This window comes from Ochotona princeps, chromosome 7, assembly GCF_030435755.1.
Source record: "Ochotona princeps isolate mOchPri1 chromosome 7, mOchPri1.hap1, whole genome shotgun sequence".
NCBI classification, from domain to species: Eukaryota; Metazoa; Chordata; class Mammalia; order Lagomorpha; family Ochotonidae; genus Ochotona; species Ochotona princeps.
In genome coordinates this window covers 65,166,566-65,188,459 of record NC_080838.1, presented here as the reverse complement: position 1 = coordinate 65,188,459, position 21,894 = coordinate 65,166,566, and the positions used below count along the sequence as shown (strand labels likewise).

General features: G+C 43.5%; 1 protein-coding gene across 1 annotated transcript in view; it reads left to right on the top strand.

The window, feature by feature from the left end:
- Positions 1-21,894, top strand: part of FRAS1 (Fraser extracellular matrix complex subunit 1) — a 277,676-nt gene that overhangs the window by 13,792 nt on the left and 241,990 nt on the right. The window contains exons 4-8 of the mRNA XM_058666643.1: positions 11,761-11,920; positions 13,492-13,625; positions 17,866-17,949; positions 19,614-19,715; positions 19,976-20,167. Coding sequence (XP_058522626.1) covers positions 11,761-11,920; positions 13,492-13,625; positions 17,866-17,949; positions 19,614-19,715; positions 19,976-20,167 — 672 coding nt within the window. The remainder of the gene's footprint in view (positions 1-11,760; positions 11,921-13,491; positions 13,626-17,865; positions 17,950-19,613; positions 19,716-19,975; positions 20,168-21,894) is intronic.

Genomic DNA, 21,894 nt, shown 5'->3' with positions numbered 1-21,894 from the left:
CAGCCATGCATTGCTTTTGCATATGCAGCTTTCAAAATGTATTCCCTCAGAAAACGTTATAATTACACTTCTGGTAGTTGATGTAACTGAGAAAAAGGCTGAATTTCCAGAACTATAGCTCTGGGGAAAAACATCTTCAGTAGTCTGACGCCTCAAATTGAGCTAGGAGGTTGATTTTTGATTTTTTTTTTAAGTTGAGACAGAATCTTACTTTAATCTTAAGTTACAATTATTATGGTCCTTGTCTTCCTGTCTTTCCCCTTTTTCTTTATTTAGTTCCCCTAGGTTCAGGCCAAATCCTTTTTGGCATTCACTTTCTTGAGTGGTTTAACTAGTTTGCTTTAGTCTGAGGCTTAACTTGTCACGTACAACACTAGGCTTCTTCCTGAATCCTCCAGCCCCTTTCCCAGATTCAGCTGGCTTTGGAATCGGTTTCCAGAGAATTCCCATCTTCTGAAGAACAGCAGTCATTCTTTATCATGTTCGTACTCCATGGGGTGGGTTATAGAGACCCAAATTAGTTACAAACTAAGCCTGGGGTCGTGATCTGAACCACTGAGGGGAAGGCTTTAGGATTGGCTGGATGTGGCTGTAGGGGACATCAGCTGTAGTGCGGTCCCTGCAGAACATGATTCCGACAAGGGAAGGCCAAGAGTGGGCTGAGGTCAGGGCTGCCTGACACCTGCTCTTTTTCACCAGGACCTCCAGGCCATGCTAAGGCCCTCCTTGTCTTGCAGAGGAGGCAGCAGCTTCCCCAACTGGCATCCCAGCAAGTAAGAAAAGTCCCATAGACACTTCCTTTCCTGGAGTGAGGGAGCTGCTTGAGCCTTGTGGCTGCTTCTGAATTATTTTGGAATGTTGCAAGGGGTTATTCCAGCCAAGATCGGGGAGTAGGGGGTAGTTTCATCCATCACTTTGCCAAGGCTCTCCCCTCATATTAATGTAGGAATCTGTGCCCTGCCTGGCCAGCCAGGGAAATAAGATGAACAGTGCTTTTCCACTAAATGTTTGAGTGCTTTTTTCCTATTCCTTTTTCCAATAATTATTTTGCTAAAAAGAGTGGGGAGTTCCATCCATCCCTTCTTGTTTCTTCATTTCCGATTTAATCTCAGCACCGCATATTGTCAAGTCTGAGAAGATTATGCTTCAAAGTTTACAGAAAAGGCAAATGGCAGGTGGTAAAGCCTGGTGAGCAATACACTGGAGTAGGGATGTGAGGAGGGAGAGGTGGGCTCATACTGCCTGTCTGTGAGGTAAAAGGAGACACTAATTTACCTGTGCAAGGGAAGAAAAGAATATTGAATTCTGTGGTCTTGATCTTCTCAAAGTAGAAGATATGCCTCTCATTTGCACTGAACATTCCCAGACAGTTAGTATTCTGTATTTGTAATTCATAACAGGAACAAATTATATTAAGGAAAAAATTCTGTTTTTGTCACTAAGCCAGGCTAATGCTTTATCCCCTTATCTCTGCTTTGGGCTTATGTCAACAGCCAAGCTAACTTGCTAGCTGATTATGCAAAAGATTATATTTAAGGTGTTGTCTGCAGAATTCCCTTCTGCCCAGTGTCAAAATCTCATGTTTTCTCAAGGGCACTAATGGGGTTAAGATGACATAGATTCAAGTGTGTCTTGTAAGAGTATAGCTTTGTGCAGCTATTATTCCTTGATTTCGCAAAGCTCTCTTTAGAAAAAACAATACTTTAGTAAATGTGTATAGAGAGTACTGAAAGGGGAAAAATGTGTGTGTGTGTGTGTGTGCGTGTGTGTATTAAGCCCCTTAATCTCTAGGTTGTGTCCTTTGTGGGCATTATTTTTTCAGTTTTTACTTGTTTGTTTTATTTCTTTGAAAGCCAAAGAGAGAGTTGTTTTTCTGTTGGTTTACTCCCCAGCTGTCCATGGCAGACAGGGCTGGGCCATGCATAAGCCAGGAGCTGGGAACCCAATCTAGATCTCTCCCATCAATGTCAGAAACCCAAGCACCTAAGCCACCACCTGCTGCTGCCCAAGTGCACACTGACAAGAAATTGGAATTGGAAGCGGAGTTGGACCTGAAATCCATATATGATGCTCTGGAATGTGGGTATCCCAAGCAACGGCTTGACCCCTGCTAGGTGCCTACCCCTACATGCAATATTCACGTTCAGACAGTCTGAGGAAGGAGATGGTACATATGAAATAGGCATGTGGGACAAAAGTGGTGGAGACTGATGTAATTTGTCCCCATAAGGGAGATGATAGTAATTCCTTTCCATCACGCCGTGCACCTGGCATGACCATCCAGAGCTTTTTGTGTGGCTTTCACACTAACCACTGATGTCTTCCTGCTGAGTGTTTTTGTTATTCCCATAATTCTCAAGTTCATTATGGAGGGAGAACCCGTTGCTTATTTTTTTAAAAACTTATTCTCATTTTATTTGAAATGTGGAGAAAGATATTTCGTGCACTGATTCACTCCCCCAAATGCTCACAAAAGCCAGAACTGGATGAGGCTGATGCCAAGAGCCTGTAACTCAGTGTGGGTTTCCTCTGTAGGAGGCAGGAACTCATTGTAAGAACACACCTCCTGTGTTTCATAGGTAGGGTTTGAAGAAGATCACCATTGCTAACTTTTATGTCTCTTGAGTTAGCAAATAAATTTACACATTGAGAGAGGGCAAAGGTGCTTAGATCAGCTAATATATCAGCTAATGAAAACCTTGGGTGATTGATAGGTTGTCTTGTAGTTAATTTCTGTTGTTTCTGTCTGAAACCTGGTGGTGTTGCAACATGTCTGAGAACTGATAGTGCTTCTCAGTTGTGATGAGAGCAAGCACTTACTGAAATGAAGGGATGTGTCAGGATGTGCAGAAGCAGACTCCTAACTCTTAATAAAATAGATATTCATTTTCAGTTTTACATGCAGTCTAAAGATCTGACTATATTTAAGGTTTACGCATAATTATATAATTCAACTGTAATTTGCCTTTTGATGATGACAAAAAACATATTGTAGTTGTAAATATATAGAAAGGCTCACAGAAGAGAACAAAATCCACCAGTAATCCCGATACTTTGAAAGTTATAGTTAATGTTTTTCAGTTTCTGGCAGTGGAGTGCCAGTGGAGATATAAAGTTGTGTAAATAGATGATACATATGTGCTTTGACATAATTGGAATTATTCTGTGTGTATGGTTTGTGTGTTGCCTCTTTATACAGTATTATATTATCAGTGTTTCCTGCATATGCTTTTGGAGAACATTGTTCTTGATTATTAGGCATTTAGATAACTCCCAGTTTTCATGAAAATGTTTTCAATTACATTTATGGAACAAGATGTAAATCTTTGTATTTAAACCTTTTTGTGTGTCATTGACCATTTTCTTAAGATACATTTTTTTTTAAATATTTATTTATATTACAAAGTCAGATATACAGAGAGGAGGAGAGACAGAGAGGAAGATCTTCCATCCAATGATTCACTCCCCAAGTGAGCCGCAACAGCTGGTGCGCGCCGATCCGAAGCCGGGAACCAGGAACCTCTTCTGGGTCTCCCACGCGGGTGCAGTGTCCCAATGCATTGGGCCGTCCTCAACTGCTTTCCCAGGCCACAAGCAGGGAGCTGGATGGGAAGTGGAGCTGCCGGGATTAGAACTGGCACCCATATGGGATCCCGGGGCTTTCAAGGCGAGGACTTTAGCCGCTAGGCCACGCCGCCGGGCCCGAAAGGAACATACATTTTTAAAGAGAAGTACAGAGACCGGCACTGTGGGATATCATGTTAAGCTGGCTACAAAGTTAGCATCCCATATGAGCACCAGCTCAAATTTCAACTGCTCTATTTCCAAAGCAGTTTACTACTAATGTGCCTTGGAAAGTAGTAGAAGATGGCGCAAGTGCCTGGGTACCCGTCATACAAATGGGAGACCTAGGGAAAGCTCCTGGCTTCAGCCTGGCCTTGCCTTACCTGTTGCAGTCATCTACAGAGTGAACCAGCAGAAGGAAATTCTGTATTGTGCTCCATAAAGTAACTCATCAAAAAACACAAAAAACTGAAATTCTTAGATCCAAAGATTCTGGGTACTGAAACTGTGACATTTTATAGTCACTAAAATTCTATTTTAACCTGAGTCTGGTGTAAGCCTGTGAGACTGTTGCCCATGCAGCCTCTTAGTAAGTGAGATCCCCTAGGATCAAAGGGATGGCTGTGTGTGGGGAAGGCTGTGTGTATGACAATAGCACTTCACTAACTTCCCCTATTCCCAATTTTTATTTTAAGTAATATTTCTTTGTAATGAATAAAGTTGAACTTTCTGTACACTTACTGCTATTTTGTCCATTGTTTGTCCTTTTCTTACTGTTTATCTGTGTTTTTAAATGTTAATTTAGTTCCAATATCATTTTCAACTTTCTTATCCGTTTGCTATTTGCCTTTTAATTTTGTTTATGATATAGTTCAAAGTTTTACAAATGTTAACTCCTTGGAATCGGCTAATTTTTACTTTATCTTCTACTTTCATGCTTAGACATTTCTTTTTGTTAAAAAAATATGCATCTGGGAGTCAGAGTTACCCAGAGAGAGGGAGAGACAGCAAGATACAGAATCTTTCCAGTTGCTGGTTCACTCCCAGGTGGCTGTGGCATCTGGGGCTGAGTGAGGCAGAAGGCAGGAACCAGGAGCTGTTTCTGGGTCTCCCTTTGTGGAGGTAGGGAAAAAGATACTTGGCTGATGTTCCTCTGCTTTTCCCTGACTATTAGTAAGCAGTTAGATGGGACGTGGTACAACTGGGGTTTGAATTTTCACAGGCAGCAGCAGCCTTAGTGTAATGCCACAAAACTGGCCCACATGCATGGAGTTTTCTAAGCCTACATGTCACTTGTCCCATCGTTCATTAGGCCGTAATTTGTGAACTTGCCTATTTCCATGCTGTGCTAAATTGGAAATTTTATATACACTTATAACAATAAAATTAATGAAAGAGGACTCGGCATTTGTATTCATGTCAACTCCTGTCACTCATGACCACCACAAACATGGAAAAAATGGAGGAAGGTCATGGCTCAAGCAGTGTAAACAGAACTGAACACTTTCCTTTTTATTTTAGAATCTTTAATTGGCAAAACAAGATGGAATGCATTCAATGTGAACAATGCGATACTTTGTTATGTGTGTGTAGACACTTTGTGAAACAACTGCCACAATTAATTGGCACATCCATCACCTCTCATTCTGGGTGTTAGAACCCCAAAATGTGTTCATCTTAACGACAGCATGTGCCCCTTACTGGCAACTCCCCATTTTCCCTAAGCCTCAGCCCCTGGCAACCACTGTTTCACTCTTTAATTGAGCAGCTGCTGTTCACCATTATTCCTTGCAGGTTACCTCATTTAATCCTTGCAAGAATCCAGTGATAGGCACATTGTCCTTACCATTTCATTTTATGAATGAGAAAGCTGGGGTTGAGAAGGACTAAGTCATTACCCATAGACCCAATGGCAGGAAAGGCTGAACTGGAACCCTGTTGGCAACGCCCGCGTCGCCACGTACCCCGAGCCGAGCGGAGGGACTAGGGTTGCAACGCAGACAACGCAGAGAGACAAGACAAGGCAACACGCAGTACACCGAATGCCGGTCGATGACAGAAAGATCTTTATTGCAACTCCAGACTTTCTTTTATACTCTGCTTAGCTCCTCCCAGTAGTGGCCACCCTAAATCCCTTCAGTTCCTCCCAGTAGTGGCAACCCTAAATCCCTTCAGTTCCTCCCAGTGTTTATCCAATCCTCTAGTGGCCACCCTAAATCCCTTGAGTTTTATCCAATCCCTTGGCAGATAACTTGACAATAGGAAGCAGGAACTTGCGGTTAAGCCAGTGGCTATATGTATCAGGCCAAAATTACCAATCCTGTTATGCTCTGAGAAACAAGCTAAGCTGTGGAGTTAATCCTTGGGAGACCGGGGCCTGCATGTCCCCCTTTTTTTGTTTTTTTAATGGACGCCTGTCTTAGGTTGTCTAGCAGTCAGTTGACGCCTTACCCGTCATGGGGAGCCCCACCTGGGGAATCCCTGTCTTAGGTTGGTCATCAGCGCTGCCAGATCTTACCCGTCTCTGGCTGCCCATCACACCATGTTCAGCCAAACTTGAGCGCTAGGATTTTCCACAGCTAAAACCATCAAATAATGACCTGCTCCCAGGCTTGTTGCCTGCATAGGCGGCAAAGAAGACTAAACAGTACTGCAATCATGGCTACGACCATCAGCCCCATGGCCAAGATTCCGCTTTGTTCCTAAAACATCCATGCTGCCAGTTAAAATGCCATTTAACAGGGGTAACACATATATGATGGTAAATCGGGGAGCAGCTGGAGATCTGCGTTTCCCATGGGCAGGATATCAGGAAGTTGCACCACTGCTGTCAGGGTCTCCTATCCTGCAAGAACATCATTAGGAGTGGGATCATGTTGAGTTGGAGCCAAGGAGATTTGTCGTGTAAGTCTCTCGGGAACCCATCTAGGTGTTTCTTCATCCTGGGGAAAAACACAAACAGAGCCTCGCCCCCACGTTAGTACTGGATCTGGTCCTCGCCATTTATTTGTGGCCAGATCTTTCCATTTTACTTGGCCTTTATTCTCATTAGCAGGGCGAAGCCAATGGCGGTCTGCAGGAGCTACATCATTAGTGACAGTTAAAAAATTTAACACATAGATTGCAGATGCCAGTAAGGAATGGGGTGAGCTGCAATGCTCGGCCACATCCCCCTTCTTTATTTTTTCTAGATAAACTTTAAGGGTGCGGTTAGCACGTTCAACAATGGCTTGACCCTGAGGATTATAAGAGATGCCTGTTTTGTGAGTTATATTAAAATATAGGCAAAGGCCTGTAAACAATGGGCTTTTTTAATTTCTCTCAAGCTGTTCCTTTACCAATTCAATTGCAGCCTCTAATTTTTAACCCAGTCACAGACTGGTTGGGGATCACCTTGAAGATGTCTGCCCAAACCTTTTCCAGGAAAGTATTCCTGTCTATTAAGCATATTTGGCACAGGCTGAGAGGTCAATACAACATTCATGGCACTCAACAAATCTCGTCCCCACAGATTGATAGAAATATGTGGTAAGACATACGGCTAGAAAACTCCTGAATGACCCTCTTGATCCTTCCACCTTAACAACCTGGCGCTTTTCTGTGGCTGAGAAGTTCCTATCCCTTGGAGAACGGTTGGGGTGGCCTCTAATGGCCAAGAACTTGGCCACTGTGCCTGGGATATAACTGTACTGTCAGCCCCGGTATCAAGTAAACCTGTGAATTTTCTCCCTTCTATTTCTAACTGTAAGGTGGGTCGGGTTTGCATGTCGGAGACCCAACATGCCAAGGGGCCAGAATGTCCAAATTCTCCTTGTCTATCTCGCTTAAGAATGGGGTTGTCAGTTGGAACCTTGGGGATCAAGATCAGCTGGGCAAATCTAGCTCCTGGTGGAATGATTATAGTGCCTTTGGCTGATTCTGCCATGACTTCTATTTCTGCGGGGGTATCCTCATCTATCACTCCTGGGAGTACTCTGATTCCATGCATAGTAGCACTACTTCTTCCTAGGATCAGGCCCAAGGTATTCTTAGGTAAGGGGCCCCTGACTCCTGTTTTTATCCATTGGGGCCCCAGGAGCGGAGTCAATACCTCTCCAGAGGTGGCACAGAGGTCCAGTCCTGCGCTACCTGGTGTTGCTCTGAGGAGGGTTGAAATGTCGGTGTTCCTCGCTGTGGGAGAGGGACTCTGGAAGGAGTCTGCGCTGTTCCAGAGGTTACAGGTGTCTGCTGGGCTCCGTACACCTGAGGTTGGGGGGCCCGGAGCAGGCCCCTGACCCCGTTTCCCGATGGGGGATTGCCTTGGGCATCATATCTGGACCTACAATCACTGCTCCAATGATAGCCTTTATGGCATCTTGGACAAAGATCTGGGGCCTGCAAGGATTGTGGGGGTGATCTTCCTTGTCGTGGAATTTTGGGACACTGTTTTTTAAAATGTCCAGGCTGTCCACATCTGAAACAGGTTTTAGGAGGCACCCTAGGGTAGGGCTGAGGGTGTTGAACAGCAGCTGCTATCACTTGCCCAAGGGCATGGGTGGAGTCAATATGTCTGCAGATTTTGAGATAATCATGCAGGGACTTATCTCTGTGGGACATGAGAGCATTCTGGCAATATTTATTAGCATTCTCAAAGGCTATATGCTTAATTATTGGCATTGCTGGTTCCACGTTACCAAAGATCTTAGTAGCAACCTGCATAATACGGTCCACAAATTCTTGAAAAGGTTCTGTAGGGCCTTGCAAGACCTTGGAAAGCTGGTCTCCTGTATTAGCATTAGGCAAGGCCTTCCAGGCTCCAAGGGCTGCATTTGCTATCTGTGCATAAACTCCTAGGTCATAATTAACTTGTTGTTGGATGCCCTCAAAAGGTCCAGTGCCAGTAAGCATTTCAAGGCTTCGATCTGCGTGTCCCCCAGCCGCGTTCTGCTCAGCAAAAAATCTGCACCTATCTTGAAAATCCCCTTTCCATAGGAGAATGTCACCACCATCAAGAGCAGAGCGGCACAATTGCATCCAATCACTAGGAGTAAGATTCAAACTCGAAAAGGATTCTATGAGTGCAAGAGTAAAGGGTGCCTGGGCACCATAATCTTTAACAGCCTGCTTTACATTTTTGAGGTCTTTAAATTGAAGGGGCTGATGCTCCCGGCGAGGGGGACCCCCTTGAACTGGAACCTCTATTACAGGGAAGCATCGAACCCCACCCACAGGCTGATCAGTGAGACCGTCACTCCATGGCCGCGTGGGGTAATTATTGGGTGAATGGCCTGCGGTTTCCTCCTCAGGAGGAGCCGTAGGGGTCACAAAATTAGGGACATATGGTGGTGGTCTGGAACTGGACAGTTTGCCAGAGGAACATGCACCTATTCCTGCTTTCTTTAACTTTCTTTTAATGTCCCTAATTTCCCGCTTTAAGAAAACCTTCTCTTTATCCTTAATTTTCCGCTTTAAGAAAACCTCCTCATCTCGTTTGTCCTCACTCTCTTCCGAGGAAGAGGCCTCGTTCTCATCTGAAAAAGAGGCTTCACTCTCCTCTAAAGAAGAGACCTCACTCTCCTCTAAAGAAGAGGTCTCACTCGGGGTGGTTTCACTCGAGGCCGCCTCGTTCCAGGCTTCCAAGGACCGTAGAACTTCCCACCCCTGGATTGCTTCAAAAGTAGTCTGTACTTCTCTTAACTGTCTCTCAACTTTCACTTTATCAGTAAATAATGAATCACGGACTAAGCGCCACAAAGAAAAGTTAACAATGGGGAAATTATCTGGGTCTTTTTGTAAACAGGATTGTAAATTGGCCTTAACCTGTTCCCAATCGGGAATATTGAAGTTGCCTGAAACAATAAACCAAGGACTGCTAGATTGAATGGCTTTAACAAAATTTCTAATCATTTTAAATTTAACTGGCATCCCCAGTTGACGTAGAAGTTCTTCAAGCTCGGTGGCCAATTTATCCCGGGAGAAGGCAGAACCCATTTTATCGTCCTTTTCGCCGGATAAATTAAACACCAAGACCTAACTACACTTCAAAATAAATCTAAAACCTGAATATACTTCAAAATAAGTCGAAAACTTACAAAATAAATCCAAAACCTAGTTATATTTCAAAATAAGTCTAAAACCTAACTCTATTTCAAAATAAATCCAAAACCTGACTATATTTCAAAATGAACCTCCCTCTCCTACCAGTTTAGGAGAGACTTACAATACGTCCCACTTACCTGAATCAGCTGGCCAGACTCTTGGGACGACCCTTCGTCGTATCCTCTCTTTCTCAATCTCGGTGGGAACCTCCAGATGTTGGCAACGCCCGCGTCGCCACGTACCCCGAGCCGAGCGGAGGGACTAGGGTTGCAACGCAGACAACGCAGAGAGACAAGACAAGGCAACACGCAGTACACCGAATGCCGGTCGATGACAGAAAGATCTTTATTGCAACTCCAGACTTTCTTTTATACTCTGCTTAGCTCCTCCCAGTAGTGGCCACCCTAAATCCCTTCAGTTCCTCCCAGTAGTGGCAACCCTAAATCCCTTCAGTTCCTCCCAGTGTTTATCCAATCCTCTAGTGGCCACCCTAAATCCCTTGAGTTTTATCCAATCCCTTGGCAGATAACTTGACAATAGGAAGCAGGAACTTGCGGTTAAGCCAGTGGCTATATGTATCAGGCCAAAATTACCAATCCTGTTATGCTCTGAGAAACAAGCTAAGCTGTGGAGTTAATCCTTGGGAGACCGGGGCCTGCAGAACCCGAGAACGTGCATGGGGCCAAGGCACCCCTTGGATCCTCCCAATAGGGGCTGACATATATCACTGCCTTCTGTACTCCCAGTGAGTCTCTCTGTAGGAAAACAGCCATGATTGTAGGGTGAGGTCTTGGTTCCCAAATAATTAGGTGACTGTAACTACCTATTACTATCCTGTTATAATAATAGCACAGGTTATTAGTAATTCCATCATGTCAGAGTTGGCGTGCTTACGGCCTGGCCACAACAAGCTGAATCCAGGGGTTCTGACTTGTTTAAGTAACACAGGGCTTCATTGTGTTTGAGAAAGATGAACAGTGATTCCAAATGCTAGTTTGAGGGGAAACAAGGGAATGTTTATTTCCTATACTTGTCAGTGACACAGTTGTATTCCCTAGAGTAAAGCTAGTTTAATGAGCTCTCAGGATGTGTGATGTTTTTAAGAAAAGTGCAGATACGATTTTTGCTGAATCAAGTATCATATGCTAGAGTTAGCAGAAGCAAAGGGGAACGATTTTCAGTATTTAAAGAAACGTTACAGGAAGAAGATGTGGACAACTGCATTCATTAAGCAGATTTTTTTCTACCTGTAGAAGATCACTATTATCCCATCTTGCTATTGCAAACATAACAACCTTGACAATTCTTCTTCTAAACAGTCTAATGACTGTCTTGCATTCTGAGCTTACCTCCCTTTCATATGTGTATCACAACTGAGAGTGGCTCATTTGTATGTTTTTGGTGCTTGGTAAACCACAGAATAATTTAACTCTTGGGTCTGTTAGGTTACTGACATCTTGCAAGCCGTGTGAGTGTGATGTCCCAGTGTAAAGTTGGTTAGGCACATTCTCTGTGTGTAGACACGCAGGTACCCTCACTGGGAATGAATGGACTGTACAGTTTATGGGGAAACTGGATTGATTTTCTTGTTGCCTGTCACATGTTCTCAGGGCCTGTGAGTTCCTGGAACAACAGAGATACAGAAAAATAGATAGAAATAAATGGTTAGATAGTGAGATTAACGAGAGAGATAAGGACTGAACAGAAGGAAGGAGGGAAGGGAGAAGGGAACTAATCAGAAAACACAGCAACGAAGCAGGGTTAGAATTAGAGCTGTTGAAAATGATACAACCCTTATAAAGAACAAAATAAAAATACATGCTATGTGTGTTTTGCTTTGAGCTTTATGAAGAAGTCTGTATTATACGATTGGACTCGTGTGTGTGTTTCTAAAAACTTCAAATGTGAAATCTTAGAAATATTTGGAAAATCCATGGTTGATTTGGTCTCTGACTTTGAATACTGCAAACCTTCATCTTAGCCTTATCGGCTGAGCTCTGTCTTCCACCCTTGTGGGGCTCCTTGCTTAATTTGTGTAAGAGATTTACTTCTGTGGGTGGAATCAAAGTCTATATTTTGGTATTGATGCCTTCCTTCTTTCCACCCCTTGACATGCAGCATGGAACGCAGTGGGCCTCTCCTCCATGCAGCCTGTGCTCCTGCACTCGTGGGGAAGTCAGGTGCACCCCGCAGCCGTGCCCACCACTGTCATGTGGACCCCGGGAGCTGGAGTTCATCCCTCGTGGAAGCTGCTGCCCAGTCTGTGTGGGCTCTGGAAGTGAGTATGAGCTGGTTCCCAGGGACTGTCTTGACTTTTGAGGTTCACATGGTGATGTTCCAACTCTTTTTTTTTTTTTTTTTTTTTGCTTCATGTAGCTCAAAAATCTCCAAAACCTTTCTTTATTGTCACCAACTTGTTGCTTTGAACTTGGCAGGGAGCACAGTTTCAGAGAATGGGATTAGAACATATCTTTCAGTCCCATTCCAAAAATAGGACTCTTTAGTCTCTGTTATACTTATTTTGCCTTGGCTGAGGGGGCGTCCCTTTGAGTTCATAGTTCCCAAGAGGGAGAGGAAGCAGGAAAAAGATCCTTAGATCCGATTCTAGGCTTTATGCTCTCCTCTGACATGTAGAATATCCAGAATCTTTTTTGTTATTTCAATCACACTGAGAAGCTATATTATACCCTTATCTTTTCCCTTTAAAAGAGATCCCCTGGTTGCTTTCCCTTCCCCAATTAATCCAAGCCTGGCAGAGCTTTACCATGGAGAGCTGTTATTCCAGTGGCTCAAAAGTGTGCTCAGGAAGTGAAAGTGAAGCACTTTCTTCATGCATACCAGATAGTCCTCGCCAGAGAAGTACCCTCATCTGTTTTAGGCCCAATAACGCTGCAAGTAAAGATGCTTGGGCAGCAGGGTTGGGGATGGTGTGGAGAGTTGGTAGTCTGAGCTTTGTGATTCATTCTGAGGTCTTTAAAGTCTTTCTTATTGGCCCTCCGGGACAGAGACATACTGTATCGGAAGCATTTTCCCTGGAGCATCACCTATAATTTGAGAGGAAATAAAGAGTCCTTTGTTCAGCAGCAGAAGGAAATGGCTTTTTGTCTCTGATGTCTCTTACTTTTCCAGGAGTTTGGGGTTTTATTTATTTATTTATTGGAGAGACAGAGGACAGACAGGCAGAAAGAAGTCCCATCTCTTAGCTCACTCTATAAATGTCTACAGTGGCTCCAGGGCAAATGTTGGGAGGAGGCCAAATTGCAAGGTGATAACTCAGTCCAAGTCTTTCACAAGAATAATAGCAGCCCAGTTCCTTCAGCCATCACTGCAGTTTTCTCGGGTCTGTATTACCAGGAACCAAGAGGCAGCAACAGAACTGGGAATTGAACATGGGTAAATCATATGGGATGTAGGTGTCTCACTTCTGTGCTAAATGCCCACACAATCACCTGGGTTTTATGTGCTATTTAATGTACTCCCTTAGGCATGAGGATACTGGAGGACTGAATAGAGACCCTTATTGGTACCTTTGTCACATTCTGTGACGTGTACCCTCCTGGCACCTTCACTAGGATCTTGGGTGGAGACCTCATCCTGGAAGCCAAGCAAGATGTGGAACCATACAGGAGCTGAGGCTCCAAGCCCCATCGGCATTTAATGATAGAACAGAAATTCAGATAACTCAAGATAGCAACTGCAGAGGGCTCATCCCAGGCATAGAGCCCCTTCTGTGTTACAGGAGCTAATTTTGGCACCCTGGGCAACTGCACTGCACACATACCCTTGAAGGCAGCCCAGGGACTGGCCACTGCAGTTCCTCCAGTAATGCTTGTTTCTTTGACCTTCCAGAACCCTGTTCCTATGAAGGCCGTGTGTTCCAGGATGGTGAGGACTGGCACTTAAGCCGATGTGCCAAGTGTGTGTGTAGAAATGGAATCCCACAGTGCTTTGCGGCTCAGTGTCAGCCGCTGTTTTGTAACCAGGTAAGGAAGCTAACCTCAGGATGTTAACTTCACTGCTCCCAGAACTTGGAGTCTCTTCTGAGACTGTATCAGCCTTGGGAGTACTAGGAACAGGAAGCAAAGGCTGTTTTATTTTCCTTATACTTTTGGAGACCACCTCTGAGACATTTCTTTTCCCCTTAGAAGCTACAGACAGGTCTAATTAACAGCCATTTAGGCTAATTGTTAGTTAATGAAGCTGAGCCTTGAGGGTGCACACTTTGAAGCCTCCAGCTCCAATTGCAGAGGTTCTGAAAATGTCAAGCTAAACATCTGGGAGATGTGGTATTATGATCTGGGTTGTTATTGTTTTTCCATGCATAGGTGTAGTCAGATTTTTAAGGACATAAACATGTCTTTGAAATTGATTATCCAGATGTAGGCAGTTTAATTCTTACCAGATAATGAGTGAAATTATCTAAGGATTTTCTGAGGTGATGCTTGAGACAGTGAGAGTCTGCTCTGCATTTGGAGCTGATCTGACTTTCAAGCCATTAGGCGCTCCTCGCAGATTTCAAAGGGGAAATCAATTGCAAATAAATGTGGTATATGAGGTATTTCATTTGTGCTGTTGCAGAGGCTCCATAGATGTTCCATGGCAGTTGATGGATAACAAAGAAAGGAGTTTTGCCTCAAGTTGAAAAATAGCTCATTTTTGATCTCAGAAAGAGCTGGAAGCCAACGTTTAGTTGATATAGAGCGATACTTTGTGTCAAATAAAACAAAATCAATAACATGGCATATTGTGACAATTAGGCAATATTTTTAACGGCAGACAAAAGGCAATCAGACAAGTAATACTAAATGCCAAATAAAGGGAGAATGTATCTAATTGGAAGGCTTGATTGTATTACCCAGTGTACACCAACTACTGTGCTCATCTCATCTCCCAGTTCATCAGCAAATCTTGTCCTTGCTCTAGGATTACAAATAAACCTTTTAGGAGAATTGGACATTATCTATCTCTATTGCTCAAATATTGATGAACATTCTAATTTGGGAGCATTTTGACTAATAGTATTTTGTGGATTGGTCCCCTTATAGAGGAATGGTGACTAGGTGATTTGCCACCATCTTCATGAGGGAAGTGGGTACAAGAGATGGAAGAATTATCCCATGGAGAAACTTCCTCTTTAAATCTTTGCACCTTTAGTCACGTGCTGCAGATACTCAAATAATTGAAATCATTGTATCTCATTCAAAAAATTAGATCTAAGCTCTAGTTTCACTGCATAGTATCCACTTTAGAATTTTGATCAATATAAATAGTTAATGTAAAATCCACATTTTGGTACCACGCTTTGGAGCTAATTGACTAGTAAGCATTTTGAAGACTTAAAAATAGGTTGGTTATCATGACTCTTGCTTCATTTTGTCTATATTTTTGCCATGACTTTTTAGAAATCCAACTGTGAGATATTTAGAACCGTTTTCTTGACTTGATATTCCTGGTAAAGGTTGGCTATTGGTGCCAGTAATGTAACACGTCACCTCAGCTCTACCATCTCTGCTGCTGTCACCCTCTTCGCCGATATCACCATCACCAACATTGCCACATTTTAGAAGTTTACATTATGCTAGTCATTATCTTTATGAGCCATGGAATTCCTCTAACCGTCTTATTTAGTGGGAGCTATTATTATCATTCCATTTTATAGCTGATGAAACTGAGGTGCAAAGTACACAAGTAACTTGCTCTGGGTAGCACAGTTAGTAAATGCTGGCACTTCTAACCTAGGCAGTTTAATCAGTTTTATGGGACTGACTCACAAGATTACACTTAACTTGGTTGTCAGATCGTTATGGTATATTCCTCCCAAGATGATGGGTTATGCACTTATGTATAATAACAATAATTATAATAACAGTATGTGCTGACAGCACCATTTAAACATTATTTTGTGTACTTTATTAGTACATGAAATATAAGAAAAACACAGAAGAAATGCATTTTCTGTGCCTGTCCTTAAGAAGGGCAAGAATCTCAGGAGGGACTCTTACTTCCTCTGAAAAGAGGGTGTTAGCATTCTCACATGTTGTATCTTTAAAAAAAGATTTACTTGGAAAGTCAGTCACAGAGAGAGATAGAAGAAGTGACGGAGAATGGTCTTCCATTTACTGGATCCTCCCCACCCAACTTAATGACCAGAGCTGGGCCAGGTCAAAGCCAGGACCTGGAGCTCCATCCAGGTCTCACATATCGATGGAGGGACCCAGGTACTTGGGGCATCTTCTGCTGCTCTCCCAGACAGATTAGTGGGGAACTGGATCAGAAGTGGAACAGCCAACACTGTAACTGGTGCCCAGGTGGGATTCTAGCATTCTTAGTGCTGACTTAGTCCTCTGTGCTACGAAACTGGCCCCTCCTTCATATCTTCAAAAGCATGTGAGGAGAAAAAATTTTAATTAAGAACTGTGAGCCATATTACATTGGAAATGTCTATTTTATTTTATGAATATAGGAAGTTGAATATGACATTAGTAACAGTCCTATCCCAAATTGCAGCAGTGTTAATTATATTTTTTAAATATTGAATTCCTGTGATTATTGAAGGTAGCATAATAGTTTCATGACTGCCCGTTCTCTGTGAGGTGCCACAGAGTGAATAGTTTCAGCTTCCTGTGCCACACACCGGGAGCAGTCACTCAGTTCTGCACTGTAGCACAAAACCAGCCATATACATCCTATAAATAGGTGGGCATGGTTGTGTGCCAAAACAATTGTATTTGTGAAAACAGAGGGCTGGATTTAGCGTGTGATCTGCAGTTTGCTGGTGCTTAGATTCTGCATTTTGGAAGGGCATACATACGTGAGTCAGGATTTGAGGGGCGATGATAGCAAGGGAGGTTTGCTGTGCAGAAGTGTCTCCCATCTGCCTACCCCGCCTCCCCTCTCAGCCTCTGCTTAGGGCTCTTCAGCCCTACCTGTAGGGCACCAGGCTCATGGACTCTCAGCTCTGAATCATGTGGCTCTCTTGTGTTCTGAACATTTCCTCTTTAGATACTTCTCCTTCCTATTCTTGCTGGTCTACATTTGTAAAGGACGATTGCTCCTTTCAGTTAAATAAGTAATTAGAATTGGAAAGTATGGTTTTCTTGTACTACGCCACTAATTGATAGCTCCCTCTGTGCACATTCAAGTTCACTCTGGTACTGTTCTTCAGTGGACTGCACATTGATTGAGATAAATTGATACCAACTTTGCACATATTCAAGATTCTCGTTATGACATGGGTTTCCTGTTTATCTAATATTCTCTAAGGCTTAGTTAATTTGTTTGGAACAATACAGTTACTGAAAAGTAGATCAGCTATAGCTTTACATCCACACCAAAATTTCATTAAGCTAAAGAATTCTGAGATAAAAAAATGCCCAATGATTTCAATGTGAAATCCAATTTTCGTATACTGTAATAAGCACTAATAGTCACAATACATGATCTCTATAATAATGAAATAAAATAATCTAAAACAAAAAAAAATAGTTGATTCGATTCCAGTGGTTCAGGTATTTGGAATAAATCTGTTAGCAATGCATGAACTCAACTGATTATTAAACTAAGTTAAAGGACTACTGAGGTATGACTGGAACTTTCCATTGAAAAAAAGCTAAGGTTATATGACCTCTCTCAGCTACCTTTTTGTTCTTTCTGACCAAGGATGAAAGTAGCCATTGTAGGAAAACCTTGTTTTCTACTTCTTGTAAGAAAAGGGAGGGATACCCTGAGGTTTGAATTTACTGGTAATTTCAGAGGAGTGGGACTGTACAAATGTGTTGGTGTGCTATGTTCTGATGTCTTGCTGCTAATCGTTTATATTACCGGGGAAGCTATGTGACTTTTGACAAGTTGCACAATCTTTCTGGCTTGTACTTTTTTCATTTGTAAAAAAGCAGGAGTAATCGATTTCCTAGGATCATGAAGAGCACCTAGAATGACGTGTGGCAAATGCCAAGGATTATTATTGCTGTCGTTCTTATTCGGGCTTTTATTTGTTGTTAGAAGAAGATAGTACTGAAGATAGACATCTTCAGGGTCACACTGACCTTGTAATTGTTAATCCCTGTCAGAACCCCAGGTGGTCTACCAATGCTAATCCAGAGGAAACTGTCCTGATGGATGCTTGAGGCACGTGATTGAGTTGGCTAGAATGCCATTTTCTTGCTGTTGTGGGTTTTGTTAATATTTCTGTGTGATGGATTGTTCATTTTTTGGGGTGTTAAGGATGAAACTGCCGTCCGAGTACCTGGAGAATGCTGTCCACAGTGCTCAGCCCGACCCTGCCTTGTCGCCGGCCAAATGTATAAGGTAACTTCTGATGGACCCCATCAAGGCGTTCTGGCATTTGTCCTCACACATCTGCCCTCCCAGCCACCACAGCCCCCCACCCTTGTGTTTCACTCACTGCCAGGATTAGTAACTCAGTACATGAGCAACTTTTGTCTTTTCCTCGTGAAAAGCTTTATGAGAAAATTAAGTCAAGGAGAATTAGAAATAAAAAGGAACGTGCTGGCAAGCCGAACCTGGTTCATGAACCCTAGTGAACTTCACTGTTCACACGTTTTGAAGCGAAGAAGAGCTATCACTGTTACCATCAGTTTACACATAGCTCTGAGGGTATGCAAATGCCTGCATCGATTGCATTTTATGCACTGGTCTCCAGAATGCATGCTCCCTCTCCTATCCCCTTGTTTTGGATGGGGGTGGGAGAAAAGTTACTGGAGAGTGGAGTGGGAGAAAACGCAGCGAGGTGAGAGTCCAGTGACGGCAGAACCTGCGAACTTCCAAGTGCTTTTGGGGGGTGTCTGTAATTACCTGGCTATCACATGATAGGCATCAAATAAAGATGCGCTGAATACATTGAGTGAGTGAATAAATGTTCTGTCTTAGAAGTGTCAAACTGAGCCCAAACAGGTCACATTATTCAAAAGGAAGGATAAAATAAAACCTGCTTCTTTCCTTGCTTGCTTGCCTTTCTAAGGGAAGCAAAATAGAAGCTGACATTATGATCCTCAGTAAAGAATCTGAAACCTAACATTAGGGAATGGTGGCTTCACAAATTCTAGATGGGCCACTTGAAATCTGACCGAAGATGAACTTGTCATGAATTTTGTATTTGTTACCTGTGCTAACTGATGCGGTAGCCACATATGTGGCTTACATTCTAGTTTGTCATTATTTTTTCTGGTTTTCTTTCTTTGATTTTTACATAGTGTTTTTTATTTGCTGAAAAAATACTAGATTAATTTCTAACAGAAGAAACAGGCTAACAGGTAACACTCAAATTGTCTTATGTAACAAGAAGTCCAGAAGTATGGCGCCGAAGAACTGATCAACTCAGGTCTTAATATTGTCCTAATAGGTTGAAACTTTTTTGATCTCTGTACCCTGTCATCTTCATCATATTGGCATTCACTTTTCATGCTGTTCTCTTATTTCCCTGAGACAGCTTCTTTAGCTCCAGGCAGATCATCCTCACACTGTCATCACTAAAGGCTGATGGAAGAACGATGGCAAAGGCCTTGGTGTCTTTATGTAGCTTCCTTCCACCCCTCTTGCAAGCTTCCTGTGAGGTCCCTTCAAGTGGGGCTGGGATGGTGCCCATCCTTGAACTGCAGTGGAAGCTGGGGAAAAAAATAGGTGCCTGCCAGCCTTGGGTGTTCTGGCACAGAATATCCAAAGAGCAGCAGTTGGTGAGCATCCTGTTCCCATGCACCTCCGTGTCCCCGAGTCTTCTATATGGCTGACACAGAGCAAGCCCTCAGCACCTGTGTGAAATGGTATGCTTGGATAAAAATTCATCCAAAGTTCTGTTTGCAAGGTTATTAGCATTAGAATCTTACAGATTCTTGCTACTTAAATATCATTTCCCTAGTTGTACATTCAATGTACTGTATTTTAAGATATAACTTAAAAAATCAGTATCTTGTATGTGGTATGTGTGACATTTTTCTTTTTCTCTCTTTACTCAGCATGGTGAGCAGTGGACTGAAAATGCCTGTACCACATGCATTTGTGACCATGGAGAGGTCAGGTGTCATAAACAGGCCTGCCCCCCACTAAGATGTGAAAAGGTATTTGAGAGCCAGTAGCTGCATTATCTAAGCTTTATTCTGGGTCATTTGGAAATGCATTTCTCAGTTCTCTATGTCCTTTAGGGGACCCATATGTCTACTGGGCTGAGAATGTGGTGTTAAGTAGAAGAGAGATCTCCAAACTGGGCAGTACTGGGTCAGCTGGGACAAAACAGTTCTGTGAAAGGCTGCGCTTCACCTGTGTGTTTCTCATCATATTCTGAGGACTGTCCCACGCCCATCATTCTCTGTTTTCCCAGGGTCAGAGAAGAGTTCGTCGCCATGGGCAGTGCTGTGAGGAGTGTGTGTCTCCTGCTGGGAGCTGCTGGTTCAATGGGGTTGTTCGGTACCAGGATGAAATGTGGAAGGGCTCAGCCTGTGAGTTCTGCATGTGTGAGCGAGGCCAAGTGACCTGCCGGAATGGAGAATGTGCCAAAGTGGAGTGTGCCCAGGTAAGACACAAAGGTATTTCCCTTCAGACTGTTGTAGTTCTTTCCAATAGAGTAGGGGGACCTGCACCTGTTCTGTATTGGGAGCAGAGGGAACAGCTTGGTTGACTAGGCACACTTTAGTGGGCTTTCTCACCCATGGTCTCTGATGGACAGTGGATGTCATTTTAGTTCAAGCCAGCTTGGAACCACCCCTAGGAGCTTTTAGCCCTCAGTGCACCTGGCCAGATTGGAAGCCCTGAACCAGAGTGAAGAAAGGTAATGGCTTGATTGGGGCTGTTAGCCTACCCATTAGCAGAGCTGGACCTCATTGCTGGTGGCCTGCCCAGTAGGCTCCCTGTGGCTGTGAAAAACAAGGGTACACAGGATTTCCCCCCATAGCTAGGTTTCTGCTGCAGGCCCTGTTGGCAATATTTAGCAGAAAAGAGGCCAGCACCTGCAGCCACTCCTGTGAATCAGGGAAGAAAGTCATAATATTTTTGGTTTTTGTTTTAAAAGAGATCTGGGTGTACCTGATAATCAGTTAGCTCTGTTGGCCTCTGTTGACTTCTGCTGTCTGAAGAACTTCTAGAAGCTTCTAACAAAAAACAGCTTCTGTTTGACACCACAGATGTATGGGGTAGGGGAATTCCATGGCTTTCTTATTTGAATTTGATGTTGATCCAATGCAAATCAAATTGCTTTTAAAGTTGCCTCCTTTTCCCCTCCCTGCTCCCATCCGCCCCACCAGTTCCCCTCAGGGCTATGAACTTGAACTTGGGAGGAGGCTTTGAATGGTCTGTAACTGGATGTCTGTAAAGGCATTTTTTCTTTCTGGTTCCTCTTCCATGGAGCCTATGGAAGAGCAAACTTCCAAACAAGGCAGTCATTGACAGAGTTATTTTTCATTGTGCCTCCTGTTTGGGTCTGGGCGGAGCTGAACTAAAGCTAGTAAGAAGTGACTTGCTTTGTTGCAGACTTGTCCCCTCCTCTTCACAAGGCCTTTCATTTCTCTATCGGGAGGAGAATGGTTGGATGGAGATGAGAAGGGAGCCTCTCAAGACCTTATTCTGCTTCTTGCAGGCTGCCACTGGGTTTCTTTGCCTCCACACTCCACCCAGGGGATGCTGGGTTATTTTCTAGGGGGTTAATTTGCCTAATATCTAAGGATATATGGGAAATGTTAGGTGATTCTGGTAGGGTGGACCCTAACTGCTCACTTTCAGTCAGATCTGAGCAATCTCACCTGTAGGAAGTGGTTTAGGCCATCCTCCTTAGTGTGAGCACCTTTATCAGTTGCTGGCTGTGCATCTGCTGTCCGTGGGGGTTCCTGGCTGCGGCAGCGTTAACCAGGTCTTCTTCTCTGCCCTTGGAGAAATGGGGAACTGCTGAGCAGGTACCATTGTAAATATTTCTGATGTCACTGTCCCATCTCATTTCAGCACTTCCCACCATCTGCAGTCTTTGCTTTTGGGGATGGGGACTGTATTAAGGGATCAGTTTCTGTGAAGGAGTTCAAGTGCACCGCATTCTGAATTTCCTGTTCACAGTTCGGGTGTTCTCCCTCTACTTCACCTGAAGACCAGACAAGTGAAGCTTCAAGCCTTGACTTTTTATTTCTGGAAAACAACAAAGCCCAAAATTCATGCAGGAGGCTTTATCAGAGAAAACGAAGTCCTGTCGGCTTTATGTGGCAGATGGCTGCCTAGGCCATGGACATGCTGGGAATGACACAGCCTTCTAGTCTATGG